Source organism: Arthroderma uncinatum (assembly GCF_011692745.1).
Source record: "Arthroderma uncinatum strain CBS 119779 chromosome Unknown scaffold3, whole genome shotgun sequence".
NCBI classification, from domain to species: domain Eukaryota; kingdom Fungi; phylum Ascomycota; class Eurotiomycetes; order Onygenales; family Arthrodermataceae; genus Arthroderma; species Arthroderma uncinatum.
In genome coordinates, this window is record NW_022983865.1 from 5,246,517 (window position 1) to 5,261,627 (window position 15,111).

Consider the following 15,111-nt stretch of genomic DNA (forward strand, 5'->3'; position numbering starts at 1 on the left):
GCACCGCTCTAGCACAGGAGGAAGACCGATCCAACCTTCGTCGAGGCCCTCAATTTACTACTGTAATCCGCCGCGCTGTCCTCTAGATCTGAGTACTTCACCTCTTGCTGGCGAGGCTGGGGTTTCCACACCGGCGAAATCTTCACTTATGGCTCTACCTACAGAGCTACTCCTGCAGATCATCGAGGAGGCTTTAAACCCAAGCGAACCCTATGCTGACTACCATGCTAAGGAGGCGCCAGTACCGTGGGTCAGATATTCCGGCATCCCTCTGATATTTTCCTGCAAGCGGCTCTATGTCCTAGGACGGCCGATAGCCGTCCGCTATTATACATTCGATATCTCCCAGCTTCCAAGCCGTGGAATCTATCTACGATACCCCCCAAAACCTTGGCACCAGCCTCGTTATGACATATTTCAGAGGCTTTACGTGCGGTAAGATGATATACGAATACTGAACCCGTATGAGACTAATGCTATTTATATAGAACTGATATTCTGTTTGACCCGAGCTGGTTCATTGAACGCGTCACAGTGACCGGACAGTATTATAAGTGGAAAGAAGAGGTCTTTGAAGTAGTTGACGGCGCTTGCCCTGGCTTTAAAGTCCCTAGAGTCTTGACCCATGATGAGATGAAGCTGAAAGAGGAGTACGAAAGTCAGGAGAAACTTCTATAAGATATAAGCAGTGTAATGGCAACGGATTAACATCGTATAGATATCTAATACTCTGATTGATGCTTTGGACATCGACTTAAGCTTTCCACTGGTGGAGTCGCCTATTATAGCTAATTAAGACCACAGCTACTCGAGATGTAGAAAAAATCATGAATTATCGACAATGAATTATATTATTTATAAAAAAAAAGAGTCGTAAGAATTGACCTATCCAGTGCCATTTGGTATAATCCCTTGCCCTTGCCCCTACGCCATACGTCACAAAAGCAAAAGCAGGAACGAGAGCTGTTGGAAAGTCAATTGAAACCGGGCTTGAGCCTGGATTACCACGTCAATTTCTCCTGCATAAATAAAATTAGATAAACTAGAAGAAAGAGGAATTAAAGTAAGTAGAAAAGGAGCTTGTTCCGTTCAAGCCGTTTGTTTTTCCGGATGGCCGGTGGGGAGGACGTCCGCGATGGTCTCGTCGGAGTACTTCAGGTCCTCTTCGATGTCGACGTGATCTTTGATCCTCAGTACAAGCGGGGCGGCAATGACTAGCGAACCAGCTAGGAGAGCCCAGTTACTCGCGAAGATGGACATGAAGGACACCTTCCTCAGATCGATGGCCCAGGACACGGCGGCACCGGCGGATTGGATGCCCTTGTAGAATCCGACGTAGTTGGCGGTTTTACGGCCAGAGTTTGAGAGGGCTCCCATGTACCTGAATAAAGTATGTTAGCAGGCTGTAAAGTATCTGCACAGTGAGGCAGGACTTACCAGTATGCGGAGGCCTGGAAGGCGGCGTCGTAGAAGCCGTAGAACATGAACAAGAACATAGGCCCTATGTAGCCACTGTCGCTCCAGTCCTTGCCCTTGTAGCCGCTGAGCTTGGGATCAACGGACAGGCGCGTGTATCCCTTGGCGAATGCGTAGCCACCGCCCCAGATGGCCATGGTAAGCGTGAACATGACGGCAAGGTTGATCTTGGCCCTAAGAGAGCGGCGGATGAGGCCGCTGTCGAGAGCGGTGCCGAAGATACCGGCTCCGATGATCTGGGAGGTCCAGTAGAGCACGCTGTTGAGGGACTTGGTGCGGGTGGAGAAGTACACGCCGTTGATGGCATTGAATTGGTAGGCGGTAAACCAGTTGGAGGACCAGAAGAGCGGGAAGAGGAGCACGATATAGGGCTCGCTGCGAATGGTCTCCCAGAGGCCGATGAATTCGGTCTTCCAGGTGGGATTTTTCATGATCACGACACGGCTGCCATCCGGACGATAGACGTCACCAGCATTGCAGAGGAGGAGAGCAAGGATGGCGCCGGTGGCCATGAGCACGATGAAGGCGATGTAGGTGCCGTCGGTGACGGTGACATTGGTCTTGACATTGAAGTTCTGGCCCAGTGGGATCTAGAAAGAAATGTTAGCTTGTTCACATAGAAGAGAATCAGCCGTTCATGGATAGAACAAGAATCAGCATACCAAAGAGCCAATGACGCCTCCAAGGTTGAAGATGGACCAGAAGACGGCGAATGCGCGTCCCTTGGCCGACTCTCCCGGGTACGAGAGCATGATGGTGCCCTGCGCAGTCCACAGGAGGCCGGCGCATAGACCGAGCAAGGCTCCGGCAAAGATGTTGAAGCCCGCGACATGAGTCGAGTGCACTGAGACGAGCAGCGAGATGGCGTAGACGCAGTATCCGATTCCACCGAAGGCGAGGGTCAAGCGAACACCGAGACGGTTGACAAACGAGCCACCGAAGAAACCGAAGACGGCGAAGCAGCTGTATAGCGCGATGTTCTAGGTCTCGTTAGATATGTTTTATAGCAATCAAGACGACAGAGAGAATACCATCTTATTGGCGGTGTCCTGGTTGGTGTTGCCTCCGCCTCCCAGACTGCTGAGGGCGTTGAACATGCCCGGACACATGAAGCAGACGAAGGAGACCAGGACGAGCTGGAAGCTAGGCGACGCATACCACGAGAGGCTAAAGCCGCCGACCTTGAGCTCGGTGTACTTCCATCCTCGAGGTCGTACGGCGACCTGCTCCTGTTCCTGCGTGGAATATGTAGGCGGAGGTGATACGGCCTCCCTGGCCGCGGCGGGCTCAACGGCGGGCTCAACAGCGGGCTTCTCGTCAGCCATGGTGTCTAAGTAGAGTATCGTGGTGAGAGGGAGAGAGGAAAGGAAAAAGCCCGAACTGGCTGGGATGAAGCCTTTAATTATAATGCAGAACCTGCGCGGGTGCTGACAAAGAGCAAAGCGTCTGGGGTCATGCGAAGACTATATCAATTAAATATATAACACTATACACTATACACTCCTAGAAGCCAGGATGCTACTATGTAAGCTGTTCCTCGTGGGAGAGTGCAGATGGTTACATCTCTCGCCGATGCTACGCTGCTGGATACAACACTCTGAGTTTATAGCAACCACACAGAGCCAGAGACATCGAGATGGAGCGAGCCTACTCGGTCAAGAGAACTAAAAATACACGAGACACTGAAGCTCTGGTGGCGTCGAGATGGCGCGGAGGATCCGATCGAGGGAGCGTTGCGTCCGTCTCTCTTCTCTCTGTCCAGGGAGTATTGACCCTTGGACAGCTACATGGTTCCATCTGTTTGTCTCTGTTCAGGGAGTATATGACCCTTGGACACTACATGGATAGAGACTGCAGCTAACTACGGAGTACAAGGGCTGGAGATGAGCATCGTGTTATAGTCGACAGCTAACAGCAAACGACCAACTGCCAACGTCCATCGGCCGGACTGATACTGGAAACGGCCATATCGAGCGACAACTGTTGCAAAACACGGACAAAGAGGGCGTACGCAAACAAAGGCGGTTCTATCAGTTATCCTTGCCCATATCAGACCCTAGTGCTGTCCTAGATCCTGGTGCTACTCAGTGTTGCTTCGTGTCTATCCAGGATAGAGAGACAGGCCTATGTACGGCTGCTGGAGTTCGATATTCAGTCGACGGAGACGGAGTGCTGCTACGATCGAGACGAGGTAGCATCGAATAAGGTGCTGATGGCCATGCATCTCCCTCGTGTTGCATCAGGCCGTTATCTTATTATTTCTCCGCATCCAAGCTCGCTAGCTTGTCATGTTCATACTAGACGCGGCCTGAGAGCTGTGAAACTCCCTTGAGACCAGCCAATCATGGATGCAAAGGATGAAGATTTATCCCCAGGATGTTCGACCCGCGGGGAGACCGTGAGTGGCTCGCTTAACCAGCAAACTCACGCGACCCGGAGTTACATATAGAGATGCTTATATTGATGGCTTAGTCCGCCTGCCAGCGAAACACGGCGTTTACTACCATAGCATCGCAGAGAGCCGCAGGAGTCTAAAACGGATGGCATCGAACATGTGCCATTCACTTCATTATATTCGGATATCCACACGCTGGCAAAGGCCGTAATCCTTTTTAACTACCCAGTCTGCTCCCGGCTGCCAGCCAGGCTATTTCGGCTAAGCCATCTCTGCCGAAAAAGAAATCTACGCAACATACATCCTCCATTGTTGATAGCAACAATGGATCTGAGGTCGTGGCCCTACTCGTCTGCACTCCACACGTTAAAGGTCACCTGGACGCAACTTGCGGGTTGGTCAAAAATTTCCACGCATCCCAACAGCCCAAAACCGATTTTATATTTCCCAAGTCATAATCAAGGTAGCAGACCTCGAAAGATATCGATATCTGGGGCGTCGGACCGATGCCGAGTGTTCGCCGACCGAGTTGGACAGCTAGTAGCAACTCCCATGGTAAATGCACCAGTAGGGCTGTCATCGGTATGGGTGATCGAATTTCAGGGTAGGCCTGCGGAGGGCTGACTGTTTGTACAGGGGAGATGCGTTGGGGGCGGCGACTGAAAGTGCAACGAGAGCGGTTGATAGGAGATTCATCATCGGCTTGGGCTTGGGAAATTCGCTAACTTTCTCAGTTGGAGTCTAGGCGTTGCTTGATCGAGTGTTGCGCTGGCATTCAGTGCTCGCCCTCGATATGCCAACCTGATACTCGACTTCCGAGCTCGCTGCGACATCCTCTCGGACCATGTCGACTGAATTTCGGAATTGGAGCTGGCCCTCGCCTGCCCTCTGTCTCGTGTCTCGACACCTTTTGCTAGAAACCCCAATAGTTGCGTCTCTATCTGCCATTAGGGAATCGCCAGAGTCCTCGACATTTCATTCGCATCCACAGTCACCCACTCGTTTCAGGACAAGTCCGTCGACTTATTTTGAAACTCAAGCTAAACGTCAATTTACCATTCAACAACTACATAGTGGTAGGTCGGCCACTGTTTGTTGATGCGACCGCTTTGACGACCGAATAGTACAAACAAGTCCCTAGCTATGCATTCGGGGGCCATCTGCATATACTAGCTCGATGTTGAGTGACGTGACGGTAAAACAGATCACCTCGGAACTTACACATCGATCTTCCGTAGGAATGGTATGTGATATTCGGTATCACTACACCGTCCATATGCCTGGGATATCAGTAGTACAAACGCAATTGTACTACAACAGCATAGCCATAGTGCCCGCCGTAAGCACGGTATATACTCTGGATATAGCCGGTGTCCACATGTGCCTGCATTCACGCTTTGTAAAGTGTTTGCTGCAAACTGGCCCCCGCGCCCTTGTACGCCATCCATGTCGATGACAAGTTTCCAACAGGACTAACGCAGGGTGCGAAAACAAAGATTGTGGCATCTGATGCAGGATGAGTAATGTGTGCGCCGGTCGAGCGACATGCATACATCCGTTTCGGCCTGGCTTGGGTTGAGGTATTTGGGGCCATGATCTCGTTCTCAGCTGGTGAGTCGGCATCATTCTTTTATGTCCTAACATTCTCGCAATCCCTTAAAGCAAGATATGAAGGGTCAGGGACATGGGAGAGTTGTGGAATAGACATTATATCGATATCGAGAACGCCGTTCTATCATGTCCGATTAGGGTGGGGGTTGTATCCCTGCCCAAATCATGCATTGATCAATCGTGAGAACTCTGGTTGGGCATGGAACAGTTATCCCTATTCCGGTGGTCCGTTTTGCTGTGGGAGATGTTGAGACGGGTCGATAATTATTACCTAAATAAGTATTATCCACGTCGAATGCACGACGTGATGCATCCACGATTGTTGCAACGGTTGTTGAGAAGATGTCGCCTTACCTTCCTGCTCTCAGCGATATACAGATGACAATCCAACGGTGCCGTCAGCCTGCAACGTCAACTCCCAACGCGGCCGTCACACCCTGTTTCAGCCCTATCAACCGTTCACACGATTCGTTCGAGAAGACAAATCGACGGAAATTCGTAATCTGGGCTGAGACTATGTTATGGATTTTTCTGACCGAGACAGAAAGCATTCGCGCCGGAACGGTTGGAACCCCGAAGATATCGAGTTCCTCCCCACCAAGAATATACTCGCTACATGCTCAACTCCCCAGCAGCCCATCGCAGTCGCCCACACGCCTTGCCCCAGGAGTGGCCTGGATGCAGTCTCGCCGTCGATGCCGTAGTCAGACACGCGCAGGAGCATCAACCAGCCTCCTGCTGGCAAGCCAGACGGGGAGTGCCTCCAGCTCGCGCATGAGCAGGTCGCGTCGGGACTGGAGCTCGTCGATGTACGGGCGTAGGCTCAAAGCCTGCTGGGAGTGCTGAAGTGCCGAGAGACCGCCTCTTGTGCAATGCCAACGGGAACATTCACACTCTCAATGCAAACTGCAGTGATGCCTGGGACGAACGAGGCCAGAACCACGATTCAGCCAACTCGCCGTCCGATCATACGGAGCTCCTTGGACGCAGACCCGACGGTCCTGGTGCGTTCGACCATCGAAGAGCAGCCGTTCCATGGCGGTGTCGAGGATGAGGACAGGTCGTGTTCGACGCAGAGCTCTGCGATCAGAGACCAATCGTCTGCGTCAACGGTACCATGGAGGGAGACATCAGCAGCATGGCGCGAGCATTGGGACTTGTGCTGACGACGGCGCGGAGGGCATCGTAATCGAGCTTCCAAGTCGAACTCGGGCGAAACTGGAACGGCACGAATCCGGACACGCCACCAGCGAGACGAATGCGGTTGATGAGGCCAAACATAGGTCGAGTCGGTGACGATAGCCTCGTCACCAAGGACGACGGTGGCGAGCAGGACGTTCAGGATGTCCGACAGACCGCTGGCAAAGAGGATGCAGTTCTCCGCGCCCAGAGTAGCTCACCCCAGAGACAAGAGACGGCCGAAACGTGGGCGAAGCAGCAACTCCGCGCAACCGGCGCTGACCGATAAATGGCAGCTAGCTGTTGTCAGGGTCAGACCGTGCCGCTTGACAGGTGCAGGCAAATGGCGTCTGGGTTTGGTGCGATATATTGACATCAAGGTTTTCCAAGCGGAGATAGTCCCTGCCGTTGGGCTGGACGGCGGAGGACGAGAGCAGCAGAAGAAGCAACAGCGGTGGAGGAGCGAGCGTCTGCAAGCTCTCCCATGCGATCGACGCCGATGGGCGCGATGTGAGCAAGACGGGCAGGTCGATGGTGGCGCATGGCTGGGGAGCTTTGAGGTCCCTTTGTCCTTGTTGGCTCAACCTGGCTGCGATGATGGCTTGTTCCCTGGGCAATATGCGGGACGGGAGACAGCAAGATACTTTTTACGGAGTATCTCTTATTATTATCGTTATTGTTATCAGCATTATATTATTTTATGATAGGGCCCATCCTTGCAACTGCTAATGCAGTTAGCCGGATCTGGGCCGTACAGTCCCGAGTCCATCTGCCCTATCAAAAGCTCTGGCAAGCTAGCAGCTTCGGCGTTTCAAATAAATGGAACAGTGATCGCGACTCGTCTAGCAAACACGGCCGTCTCGATGCAGACGGGACGGGCCATGCATGATCACGATGACTTCATCCGATCGGACGCCCGTATCGTCGTATCGACAGCCACGTCCGCGCCCATGTCGATTCCATGTCGACGCCCATGTCCGTGTTGGTTACTTGGGCGACCGCTTAGCGTGGGCGTCTCTCTCGCATAATCCCAAAATAAGAGAGATATCGTCACCAACGCCACCAGCTCCACAGCAGCAACAGAGTGTGATCGAGTGGAGACTGAATGCCGGCACATATCCTTACATCTTCTCACCACTACTGAGTATCTCTACCACTGCTCTTTACGGTTTCTGTTCACCGATGTCTACCGTCAATCAATCTATCAATATCACATCTACCAATATCATATCTATATCTACCAATATCTATCTATAGGTATCTATGCGGATGGTAATTAATAAGCGGAAGAATGATCTGCCGAGCCGGGAAATTAAAAGGCTGATCGACTTCCCAAAGCGGCTAGCGTCATCCGAGATCTTGATTTGGCGCCGATCCGCTGGCCAAGGTGGGAAAACATCGCTTGAAGTACCCCGCTGCAAGAAGATACTTTGACCGTGTCACATTTTGGGCGCGACTCCAAGTACCGGTACGCCTGGCGATGCATCCTCAGATTAAGGGGCTCGACTTCCTCCTATACGGCAAATATAAGGAAAAAGGAGTATGAGAAAGGAGATAGTACGGAGCGAGGGCGCAGAGGACGAAAAGTAAGGAAATGAGATGTGCCAGTAGAGATAGCATGGACGGTGGGACAATTGGCATCCTGACCGGCACCGACATCGTGCAAGCCAATAGTCCTCCTGCTCTTCCGACTGCTGCTCGTCTCCCTAACTGCTGGTGCTACTGCCGGTGCTCCTGCTGGTGCAACTGCTGGTGCAACTGCTGCTCCTCCGCCCAAATATGTTGGTTGAAATGGTCATGCCGGCATAACCATTCTGGTTGGCTGGTCGAAAGCCCGCGAGATGAGCTGGCTGCTCCACCGCAAGCTTATACGGGGGCAACGCAGGGTTTAATCTTTGGAGCTTGCAAGCTTGATGCTGCTTTCTTTTCGATTTCTTGCTTTCTTGCTTTTTCCGCTTTTTCCTTCTTTCTCCCTCGCACGCTAGCATCTGCTAGCTAGCTGGTTAGCTCGAGGGGGGGGCTTGAGCCGATGACTTCACTTCCTGTGCCCCGTTTTCACGGCCTTCATTTTTGCCTCCCACCCCCTGGCCCCGGCCCTTGCCTGCCTGCCTGCCCTATTTTTCCTGCCCTTTATCAGGCCGAGCTGCCCCCGTCTACCTGCCTTGTCCTCCTCTCTCGTCTTCTTCCCTCGCCCAACCAGCTCCAGCCAAACGAGTCAATTGATACTTCTTCTCCCATCACACTTGCTTCCAAGTTACCCCAAGTCAACCATCAAGATGAAGGCTACCTACGTTGTGTCCCTCGCGCTCTACGCCTCCATGGGCCTTGCCCAGAGCGTCAACGACCTCCCAGAGTGCTCCGTAAGGACTTCCCTCCAATTGACCCCCAATTGACTCTTTTTTTTTTGATGATATTGTTCATTGCTGACTGTTGGATAGCGCGCCTGTGTCCGAAGCATGTTGGGCAAGGCTGTTGAGCTCGGCTGCCCACCAACCAACAACGCCGACTGTCTCTGCACCAAGCCTGACTTCGTCAACGGTCTCCGTGACTGCACCACCGAGGCTTGCCCCGGTGAGGACGTCAACAAGGTCGTCTCCGAGGGACAGCAGGTCTGCAAGGCCCAGGGTGGTGGTAACGGCGGCAGCTGTATGTGTATCCCTTGACCATGCTGTATCAACGAGATGAAATGCTGACTGAATTGAACTAGCTTCTGGATCTGCCACCGCTACCGGCACTGGCTCCCACTCTGGCTCTGGCTCTGCCACTGCCACTGCCACTGGTACCGCCCCATCTGGTTCTTCCACCGGTGGCTCTGCTACCACCACTGGCGGCGTATGTTTTTGATTCTCGTTCCTATGCATTGCATCAGCTAACAGTCTCTGTAGAGCGGCGGTGCTCACTCCTCTGCCTACACCACCATCCCAGCTGGTGAGACCGTGATTACCTCTGGATCACAGGTCATCACCACCAGCCGTCCTGCCACCACCCTCTACACCCAGGTCACCGGCTCCGGCTCTCAGTCCGGCTCTCACTCTGGATCCCAGTCTGGCTCCCAGTCCGGCTCTGCCACCGGGACTGGTGCTCCCACCACCACCGGCGGCAGCGGCGGTTCCACCGAGACCAACGCTCCCTCCAACACTGAGGGTGGTAGCGGTGGCCAGACCTCCGGCGGTGCTCCATCCCAGACCTCCTCCCACGCTCTTGCTCCAGCCAAGGCCACCGGTCTTGGTGTTGCCGGTGCTCTCGGCCTTGTTGCCCTCCTCGCTTTGTAAAGGGTGACTTGAACAGATGGGACGGCGCGCTGTGTTTTTAGTTACGTGTTACTGAATTGATGGGGATATGGATAGCGATTAATGCTGTATCGTATGTATTTAATAAGCTGCGAAGCTCACGATAATAATAATAATGCCACAGTTCAGTGTGTGCCTCGTATAAGTGTCTGTCGAGTGATGTCTTGATGTCTGTACAACTGATGCCTTGGATGTCTGTACAACTGATCCTGGATGTCTGTAGAAGTGATGTCCTGGATGTCCTCGATGTCTGTAAAAGTAATGTTTGTTGTCTGGTTATCCGCGTCTTGAGCCATGGTTGTCGCGCCGCTTGTATGGTAAACACTCGTTAGTTATCCACGGTTCAAAGCAGGAGGAAGAGAGTTTCGGACATACTATCTCCTTGCGTGTAGGTACCTCTACCAGAAAGTATCCCCGATGTACAGAGTAGAGAAAGCAGTGTTTGTTGTTGAGGAATCAAAGTGTTTGGTGGTGGTTCCTTTGGCTGATGTTGGGATTGCCTCTTTCGGATAGTCGCTTTTATATCTACTTTAGACTCAATATCGAGTATCAAGATCCAGCATCAAGATCCAGCATCACCGCCGTCTCGACGCATGTTCGTGTTCAGACATAGCCAGGATAATAGAGCGGAAGTAATTCATTGTAGATAATGCCAATAATCTTCCTAGCCTGCAGTGAATCAAAATAATCACCGAGTAACGCATTCACAACAAATCCTGGTTTGTTATACTTCTTTGCCTCACACATCATCCTAATCCTCCCCCAAGCTCTCCCGGACACACTTCCGGACACACTTCTTGAACTCCTTTGGATCCTCGCGCCATAGCCTAGCTGCCTCCACGTTTGCGGGCGACTCGTCGTTCGGGCTCGACAGCATGCTGATCACGCTCAGCAATATCGTTTCCGGCGTCTGTACAGGGGACCAGCGCTCCGCGGCCGACTCGTAGCCGTATTTATCTTCTTCTGGTGGGTGGAGGATCGATATGCATACTTCACCGTTGGGGTATACTGCCATCTATCAGTCTGGTATACGGCTTTTTGAGTGGGGGAACTGGGGAGTAGGGCTTACCGTTGGGATGGAACATGGGAGTCTCGAATTTCATCTTAGGCGGCCGATGCGGGTATTCAGGCGGGAACGTGAGCTTTGCGCGGAAGAATCCTCCTGTATCGATACAATCGTCCGATCGTCAGCACTTCGCCGGTAAAATGTATATAGATATAAGGATAGAAGTAGCATTCGCACCGCCGTAGAACTTGCAGTCGTCGGATATCATGAGCATGACTTCCCACTCAAACACATTATTATCATCCACCAAGCCACAGCTGATCCCAGGTATGTCTTTATCAGTCTGCATCTGCTTCAACTGGCGGCTCAGCAAACCGCCAGCCGCTGAAGCCGCCATGCTCTATCGGGGCCGGAACGAATCGTGGGGAGTCGACTTGAGCGTGCTGCCGGGCTCGATGCTCGGTGTCTCCTACTACTAGATAGAGCTCTAGTATATACTGTCGACACAGTCTCTTGCTTCTATCGAGCAAGGCAAAGGGAGTGTTCGAAAGTACGGCGGTCAGCTGTGTGGCGCTGTGGCGGGGAGCGGTTATGCTGGAGGACGGAGGAAGCTTGAGAGGAGGCCCAACCCAACGCGCTTATATAGCGAACGGCGGTGCCGGTTCAGGCTGTTTGGCTATGTGCAGAATATCCAAGATGAAGGTGAAAGAAAAGGGAAGATATAGCTGAGGTGGGGGGCGAGATATGACAGGTCGCTGTGGGGGAGCGGGTATTTAAAGCCAAAGAAGCTACATGCTTAGTTGGCGATTTTTATACTAGTGAGAATGTACCTGGCTTGAGAGTATACAGGCCATAGATATACGTATTGGTCTACAGGGAACTGAGTGTAGCTTATATTCATAATATTGAAACCATGTACCAGAAGATTAGAGGGGATATTCACAGTCAAGTAGCAGGTGCAGTGAGAGAAAATAAGAAATTCCCTAGGTTGAGAAGAACATTTGCAATTGACCCGACGGTTGTCTGATTTTAGACTACGACAAAGACTGAGCCCGATCAGTGGGCTCTGGCATGAGTTGCCCACTGTCTCAAGACACCCCCTGCAAGGAAGTAAAGCTCTACCACAACGAGCATGACAAAGAACAGGCTGGTGGCTAGCAGCATCGCGAACATCTTGACCAGGTTCATCATCAGACGGCGGTAAGCGGCCCAGCTGAAGGTCTTCCACGCATCGTACATTCCAACCTTGCCTGAGCCCTCGACATCTGTGGGGGTCACCTTTCCGTTAAAGGTGCGGTCAAATGGGACGATGGGCTCGTCCTCGGCGGGAAGCATAGAGGCAGCAACGCGGACCATGACGACGGTGGCGGGAGCATCGACAAGGATGAAAAGAGCCAGGGACAAGGCGAAGGCGAAGGCTCCGCCGAAGATAAGCCGAGTGCTATCTGACGAGGTCAAGGTCAGGCCGTTCTCATCCAGGCGGAAGATAGCAAGACAATAACGCCCGACCAAGACTGGGATGAAAAAGCCCAGTTGGGTGGCCAGGGTACAGATCGCAACAACAGGAGCAATCTTCATCCAGTTTTTACGGATGGAAGGGATGCGTTGGTACCACGGTTTCGGGCTGGGAGCTGAAATGACTACATGCACCCATCCCAGAAGCATGGTAGAGACGGCTACCTCTGCTACAAGGGGAGCGAAAAGCCCGAGGAAGGAAAATATGTTTGCCACAACACCACGGATGAGAGAAGAGGCCAGGAAGATGTGAAATCCACGGAATCGTGACCAAGGGCCGGCACGAGCCCGAAGATGGAGGATGGTCGACCGCAGTCTGCTGGTGATGGGTATGTGAGACGCGGGGAGTCCTTCGGTTTCGGACAGATCGGCGGGCTGCTTCTTATCGATGACGTCGTTGTGGCTGTCCTCGACGGCATCTGTATAGCTGGGGAGAGGGGCAGACGTCTCTGGATTGGGGTCTTCGATGATGGTCAGGGTTGTTACCACCATGCCATAGGTATATTCAATCTAGACAGATAGTTAGACGGGAGACTAGAAGGTAGCAGGTGGGAGGCTTACGGCGAAGAGGGTTGCAACTAAGAACGCAAAAGTGATGAGCACCACGATGATGGTCGGAACATCCCACACTGGATCTATCCTGTCGCGCTTTTGCAGTTGCCGGGGGACAACATCTAGTCCTCGACGGACGATGGCCTCGATGAGGCGCGAAGAAGCAGACATATCAACCTCGATACGTCCTGGTGGAACGAGAGACAAAACAAAACTGGCGTGTAAGGTGTAGCACTAACAGGATACAACAGAAATAAAGTAGAAGAGAAAACGAGGGACTCAGTGTGATATATATACAAACAGAAGAAGGCGAAGTTGATATTTGTAGACGACGTTGAAACCGGCGTCAACTTCAGGCAACAGCCCGATGGTCACGTGCCCTACTCAGCCGCCCGGCTTTTGCCCCTGCCGACATCCAGGAGGAATCTATTTACGGCTTTAACAACCGTTATGAGTATACAGGGGATATCTCCGTAATGCATGCATGCATTGATATGCACTGTCATGCGTGGATGTGAGGACTCGCTTATAAAGTACAGGAATGATTTATCATTGCTTTGCTATTCAGAAGAAGAATCCCAAACTCCATGACCCCCATGATGGCCCCCAAATCCTTACGCGCACGCTCATTATTTCACCCAAGCCCAAACCCATTCAAAGAAGGTCCTCCAGTTCCGGCGAGTTGGGCCGTGGTCGGGGAATATCAACCTGCCCTTTCTGTGCGTCCCGCTCGTCGTTTGTACGCAGTTACGCAGGTCGTTCGAGCACTCTGCACCCCAGGACGAGAGGCGAAGCCCATGTCTTCGTATCTTGTAACCAACAAATAACAGGCCGAAGATTGGGAACTATTGATCACCCCCCGGTCGCATTAGCGTGCTCCTTCCACTAGCAGGCTGTGATCCAATAATATAACCAAACAGGGAAGACAATAATACTCCGTACAGAGAGGTACTTACACTGATGTATGAAACCATGAATACTCGGATGTCAAACGGATCCGTGAGAAATGCAGATACCCCGCTGAAAAGGAGTAATATGATGCAGGACACCATCCCGTAGCACGCTTTCAGCCACTGGCCGTGCGACTTGTAAGGATACCGTGGATTCTGGCGGTCATACACGCCGTTCTGTGATTCGGCGGTGTTGCCAAAGCTGTTTGCCTCCTGGAGTCTGCATCGTTTGCTCTGTTAGCTCCGCAAGCGAACAGGGTAAGGCACCTCGCATATACGCACGTCTGGTAAAATCGGAGATATGTCGCGCAGATAATTGCGTAGACAATAAGGAAGGAAGCGGTGCAGTTGGATGCAAGGTCGCGCAGCCGCTGTCATCATCGTCGTTAGTCAGATCACCGCCTTAAGTTATCAGGAATGGTACTTGTTTTTCTCCTACCTCTCCTTCGCCTTTGCTAGGTTCTAAATACCCCAGCGCAAGGATGAACGACGTAGCCAAGACAGCCCTCGTCGGAACTCCGGCGTGGCACTGTCGTAGCCTCTTCGTTATGAACTCAGGCCCCGTTTGGTCTCTTAGGGCCAGGGTGTGTAGCACCCGGGACGCGACATATACTGAGTTGACCGCGCAGGTAAACGAGGAGAAAAGATACATCCCGTTAAAGAACTCTCCCGCGGCTGGAAGTCCTGCTTCAACAACCGCAACCAAGAACGGCGATTCCGTCCCTAGCGAGCCATCTCCCTTTCCATTGATAAATGGATGATCGTAGGGGACGAGGAATGAGCAGGTAAACATTGCTAGCGAATATAATAGGACGGCCCGCATGGTTATCTTCCTAGCCGCCATCTTCATGCACTCTGAATCCGCAAGTGATTTACTCTCGGCCGCTGTCGCTGCGAAGATATCCACTGCAACGTAGGAGTAAATGACGTTGACGCTTGCATTCCTGGGGAGAGACGAAGATGAGCCCGGTCAACAAGCCAAAAACTCGAATCAAACGGGGGTTCTGAACATACCAAACCCCAAGCAGTTTCCCGATCCCGCCTTCGATCAGCCGGACGGTGCCGTCTTTATTCTTAACTTCATATGTCGGATTGATAAACGAGTATGGGGAGTCCCAATCTAGAGAGCACAGCCAT

At 52.3% G+C, this 15,111-nt stretch overlaps 5 protein-coding genes across 5 annotated transcripts; 2 read left to right on the forward strand and 3 right to left on the reverse strand.

Annotated features, from left to right (window-relative positions):
- Positions 1-148: 148 nt before the first annotated feature.
- GIQ15_05366 (uncharacterized protein) lies at positions 149-678 on the forward strand (the record flags this gene model as incomplete). The annotated part of the gene is made up of 2 exons (XM_033552783.1): positions 149-435; positions 489-678. The coding sequence occupies 2 exons, from the start codon at positions 149-151 to the stop codon at positions 676-678; spliced, it is 477 nt and encodes a 158-aa protein (XP_033406513.1).
- Positions 679-1,089: 411 nt separating this feature from the next.
- GIQ15_05367 (DUF895 domain membrane protein) lies at positions 1,090-2,801 on the reverse strand (the record flags this gene model as incomplete). Its single annotated transcript, XM_033552784.1, has 4 exons — positions 1,090-1,381; positions 1,438-2,066; positions 2,139-2,456; positions 2,508-2,801. The coding sequence occupies 4 exons, from the start codon at positions 2,799-2,801 to the stop codon at positions 1,090-1,092; spliced, it is 1,533 nt and encodes a 510-aa protein (XP_033406514.1).
- A 3,385-nt stretch (positions 2,802-6,186) lies between these two features.
- GIQ15_05368 (aspartate aminotransferase B) lies at positions 6,187-7,204 on the reverse strand (the record flags this gene model as incomplete). Its single annotated transcript, XM_033552785.1, has 3 exons — positions 6,187-6,346; positions 6,475-6,860; positions 7,091-7,204. The coding sequence occupies 3 exons, from the start codon at positions 7,202-7,204 to the stop codon at positions 6,187-6,189; spliced, it is 660 nt and encodes a 219-aa protein (XP_033406515.1).
- Positions 7,205-8,937: 1,733 nt separating this feature from the next.
- Positions 8,938-9,933, forward strand: GIQ15_05369 (chitinase 3; the record flags this gene model as incomplete). The annotated part of the gene is made up of 4 exons (XM_033552786.1): positions 8,938-9,021; positions 9,100-9,307; positions 9,369-9,493; positions 9,547-9,933. The coding sequence occupies 4 exons, from the start codon at positions 8,938-8,940 to the stop codon at positions 9,931-9,933; spliced, it is 804 nt and encodes a 267-aa protein (XP_033406516.1).
- Positions 9,934-10,702: 769 nt separating this feature from the next.
- On the reverse strand, positions 10,703-11,354 carry GIQ15_05370 (uncharacterized protein; the record flags this gene model as incomplete). The annotated part of the gene is made up of 3 exons (XM_033552787.1): positions 10,703-10,959; positions 11,021-11,113; positions 11,195-11,354. The coding sequence occupies 3 exons, from the start codon at positions 11,352-11,354 to the stop codon at positions 10,703-10,705; spliced, it is 510 nt and encodes a 169-aa protein (XP_033406517.1).
- Between the last annotated feature and the right edge of the window lie 3,757 nt (positions 11,355-15,111).